The sequence below is a fragment of the Palaemon carinicauda genome, chromosome 12, assembly GCF_036898095.1.
Source record: "Palaemon carinicauda isolate YSFRI2023 chromosome 12, ASM3689809v2, whole genome shotgun sequence".
Classification (NCBI taxonomy): Eukaryota; Metazoa; Arthropoda; class Malacostraca; order Decapoda; family Palaemonidae; genus Palaemon; species Palaemon carinicauda.
In genome coordinates, this window is record NC_090736.1 from 26,849,349 (window position 1) to 26,854,348 (window position 5,000).

Below are 5,000 nucleotides of genomic sequence, written 5' to 3' on the forward strand. Positions count from 1 at the left end.
CACCATTTTAACACAAACTTCAACTAAACCTCCCAATGGATGACAACCCTTGAAATATTGTTCAAAAGTGGGAGACTTCACATTATTTTCTTCAAAATATGCTTGAGTATCAGAATCCCTCAAGAAATCAGTCATTATATTTGCTCCAGCTACCAATGATGAACCTAAATCTGATAAGCACAATTCAGGAATGCCATATTCATAAGTATGGATCTGGAAGGCTCTCAAGAATTCTACAGTACTAAGATCAAAACATATCTTCAAATTTATTGCTCTTGACCATAAACAAGTGATGCACAAAATCCAGACCTTAATTTTCTTCTGTTGATATTTTACCTGAAAGTATCCCAAGTGATCAATAAGAATATATTTAAATGGAATGTTAGGGGGTTCCAGTCTAAATTCTCTGTATGGTGATTGATTAAGTTTAATAGTTCTCTGTTTCACCTTGCGACAAGTAATACACTCCTTCAATACACGTTTTACAACAGAGAAGTAGTGCGGTACCCAATACTGCTTTCTTAATTCGGTTAAAATTACATAGCAACCTAAATGGGATAATGCACAATGTAAACTTAAAATTATCAATCTCACAAGCTCACTGTGCTTTGACAACAATATGGGATAACGAATACTTTCATCACATTTCCAACGAGAAAATTTACTCCTAACTCTCAATAAACCAGTCCTATCAGGATAAACATTAAGTTGATTAACTAGATTGGGGATATTCCCAACATTCTTGAACTTACTTGAAAAATACTTTTTCACATCTGCAAAGTGAATGTCTTGGTCAACTTTCAGGATTTGAGTAATAGCCTCTGTATACAAATTTGTTGAGGTTACTTTCATATGAGCGTATTTAACTGTATCCCTTTTATACAGTCTACCTTTTAGAATGTGAACAAACTTTAAAACTAATCTATGCACGGAAACCAGTTTGTAGAAATCAGAATATTTCTGTGGAGATATTAAATGCTCATTAACTTTAGCTATAGACGTGCCATGCATGACCTGATAGTTGCGTGCTTCCAGGGCTGAAAGGTCAGGTTTTGCCAAAGGATTTGGAACCTGAATATTCAAAATTTATAAGAGTTCTATATGAAACAGGTCTGGTAATTTGATCAGCTGGGTTTTCAATACCTGAAACAAATCCATAAATAATAGGATGAATTTCACAAAGTCTACTTATGTGTTCCAACCGATTAAGAATGAATATACTTTTTTGACTTTGCTTCTCAAGCTTATGAACATGAGAATTAATCCAAGCAAGAGAAACTAGACTGTCAGAATATAGCTTCAATTCTACTATATCTAATGGCGAAACACAAGCAGGGCCTACCAGATCTTTATAAAGGTCAATTAATACTTCCGAGCCCAATACAATAGACTGAAATTCTAATGAAGGAATTCCCTTAGCTGAAAGCGCTTTGTTGACAATTCTGTTTTTTGCAAGTACAAAACTAACTTCCAAAGAATCAATCTCTTGAATATAAACAGTAGTACCATATATATCTTTACTGCTATCAGTAAAGGCTACCAATCTATACTGACTATTCCTTCTTCCCACAAACCTTTGAATCTTTATTTCAGGAGATGCATTGACTTGTCTACAAATGTTTTTCCATTCCCTCAAAAGGCTATCATCAAGTTTCATATCCCAATCAAATGAGCCATCACACTGCAATTTGTGCAAAAACAATCTTGCTCTATTTAGAATTGGTCCTGTAAATCCAAACACATCATAGTGTGCAGCAATGGATTTTAATACTTTCCTCTTATTATCTGCTCCAATATCCAACTGCAAATGTCGGGTTCTTAAAGTATCATCTAAACGATTCCATACCATTCACAAAAGCTTAACTTCTGTTGAGGTTTTCTTAGATTCATTTTCATCAATTTTATCCTGTAGTTCCTTATCGTTAGTGACAAACTGCTGCAGAAAAAATTTATAAGGTTCAAATATGTTTTTAAGATTATCAAATGCCCACTGAAGTTCTTCTGCAGTATTGGAGGTGATGCTACCATTATCCATATAGATTAGGGAGTAGATGTGTCTCTTAAGTTCCTTAATTTCTTTAGAATCCATATCAGTATCAATCATAAGGATTTTGTACAGACCAAGCAAAAGCAAACAAGGTGAGCAAACTAAGCCAAAGGGCAATCTCAAATTTCTATATCCAACAAGAGTATAATCTTTCCGAGCCATACTTTTGAACCACAAAAATAGCAGCTTGTTTGAATCCAAAGGGGTCAAGCAAATATTTAGAAAAGCTTTCTTTACATCAAAACATAGCAATTTAGTATCAAAGCGTAAGTTCAAAAGAGCAGTGGTTATCTTTTGATTGATGCAAGGTCCACTCAACATGGCTTGATTGTGACTTAGTGTAACTTTCTGAGAGGGATCTCTTTCACTAAGGTTAGACAAAAAGACCACCCGACATTTTGTAGTCTCTCTCTCAAGCTTGAAAACTCCCAGGTGACCCATGAAACTGTGACAAGGATTCTCCAACAAAAACTGTTCCAAATTCTCTATTCTTTCTATGATGCCTAACTCCTGTTGTTCTTTGAAATATTGATCCATCATATTTAAGTAATCAGGATTCTTTATGGTGAATTTCTTTAAATTAGACTTCAAAATTTGAGTTGCCAAATGACGATTTTTGCCCAATAAATGTTTTACTTTATTATTCCAAATTAAGGGCATAACTAGTCTGCCGTCAGCATTCCGAGTTGTGTTACTGAGAACATGGTCAACAATTTTATCATTGTTCTCGACATAATCTTCTGGAATATTAACATCATCAAAATTCAATGTTTTCAAACATAAGTTGTCGAGAACTTCTTTGCTGGCTCTCTCAAATTCAGTGTCTATAATTTCTCCATTATGATCAAGTACCGCAAAATTAGCTCCAACTTCCGTATAACTGTTTGTCAGGGAAGCATTGCAGACATTACCCATGTCCTCAACTTCTTCACATACTATAGATAAAATATTAGAGCATGAAATATGGGCAACAGTGTCCTGACAATTCTTCAAATGTATCAAATTATGACTCATTTGATCCAGATTTCCTATGAGCATAATACCCAACGGAGTTACCGAGTACACAGAAGGTATATTACCCTCTAAGTCACCAAAAAGAACAGTATTTTCCTTAAGGCAATATGCAGAATTCGACCCTAAGATGAAATCTACGTCCATAATTTCATCCTTTCCATTCAACAGATATTTATCAGCAACAGTATAGCCCTTTTCAATAAAACCCTGAACAACAGATGTCAAACCAGGTAGTTTTAAAAATGTTTTAATGGATGGTACACTCATAGCCTCCAATTCACATAATCTGTCCCCAATCATCATAGACACTTTATAAGAACACGTATTGTACAATCGGGAAGAATTAAATCCATTTACTCTTAGCGTAATATTTGATTTAACAATTGGTAAATTTTCCCTAACAGCACACTCTTCAGTTATGAAATTTGATTGACATCCCCCATCTCGCAAACAACGGATGCGATTTCCATTAAGAAGGTCACAAGAAAAGGTGGGTAGAATTGCAAGACTACAATCATTTACCATCATAACATCCCTTGAGGCTTCAGCAAAAGTTATACTCGAACTCTTATCTTTTACTTCTACCTTATCTGACTTTGGAGGCTTATCTTTACCCTTCTTTGCCAAACCATTACTATCATTTGTGTGTTCTTTCCTTATATTACTCAAACACAAAAACGTGAAATGAAAAGAACCACAAAAACAACGTCTGGCAAAATAGAAATTGCACTTATCTGAAGAGTGATCCAACCGGGCACATTTTATACAAGCTTTAAGTTTCTTCAGCCTATCGAGCTTTGATTTAGGGTCCGGATATTTACTACATTTATGAACTGGATGGTCACCATTATCACAAAGAGAACAATGTTTGAATACATTAGCATTATCTTTCCGTAACTTTACGTTAGATGCTAAACTTGTGGTGGGGGTTGATTGACAATCTACTTTGGCTGCTAAACCAACAGCTGAATTAGAGGGACATGGTCTGTGTTTGGATCTATAATCAACTCGTTTCTGTACTTCCATATATCTCTCACTCGCCTCAAAGAACTTGCTCTTTATCTGATCCAAAGAAGGGTTAGTTTCATTTGTAATTTGCACAAGCTGATCTTGAAATTTTTTGTTTAGTCCCTTCCATGAAAAATACTGTACTACGTCATCAACAGAGATACTCAAACTTTTAATAGAGTCTTGTATAGAATTAATATTACCAATATACTCAAATGGATCAGATGAAAAATCCAACTTCAACTCTGTCAAACGCTGCAATACATTAAACTTACGAACTGAAGGAGACGCAAGTGCTTGTAAGAGTAAATCCTTTGCAATAGTATAAGACTGTTGTACACTATCCAATGAATTAATCAAATGTGACGCTCTACCGGAAATTTGCTGTTTTAATAGCAAAAACTTGTCAAAGTCTGAATAATTATACCGCTGTACAACATCTTCAAACTGACTTAAAAACTTTGTCAAATCTTCACCATCTTGGCTACAGAACGTAGGCAAAGGAGCCTCAGGACTTTTAAGCCTACCACTATTACAACATGGCGATTGTGATACAGAAACTTTGGTTAAATTATACAAACACCGATTTATTTTGTCATCATAAGAACTACTCTCAGTAATTTCCCTTTCGTTCTCAGCAACAGCTTTGGCTTCGTCCGAGGCATTATCTTCCCATTTCAAATCTCTAATGATAACATCCAATCTGGAAAGTTCATCTTTAACTCTGTTTAATTTGATTTCAAGAATCTTTCTTTCATCTTCCGATTTACCAGACAAACTTGAAATGTCATTAAAAATAATATTCACTTGTCCTCTAAATTTCCCTCGTGAACTAATGTGATATTTAAGTTTATGAGACATTTTGGCACAAAACACAGATACTGCTCTCAAAGAAATAAATGTTACAAATATATACTTAAAAAAAAATCAC

At 34.7% G+C, this 5,000-nt stretch overlaps 1 protein-coding gene across 1 annotated transcript; it reads right to left on the bottom strand.

Moving 5' to 3' along the window:
* Positions 1 to 1,849: 1,849 nt before the first annotated feature.
* Positions 1,850 to 4,930, bottom strand: LOC137650746 (uncharacterized). The gene has a single exon (XM_068383904.1). The coding sequence runs from the start codon at positions 4,928 to 4,930 to the stop codon at positions 1,850 to 1,852; it is 3,081 nt and encodes a 1,026-aa protein (XP_068240005.1).
* Between the last annotated feature and the right edge of the window lie 70 nt (positions 4,931 to 5,000).

Excerpts from the sequence above, each read along its gene's own strand:
- LOC137650746 (XM_068383904.1), bottom strand. The coding sequence starts at position 4,930 with ATGTCTCATAAACTTAAATATCACATTAGTTCACGAGGGAAATTTAGA.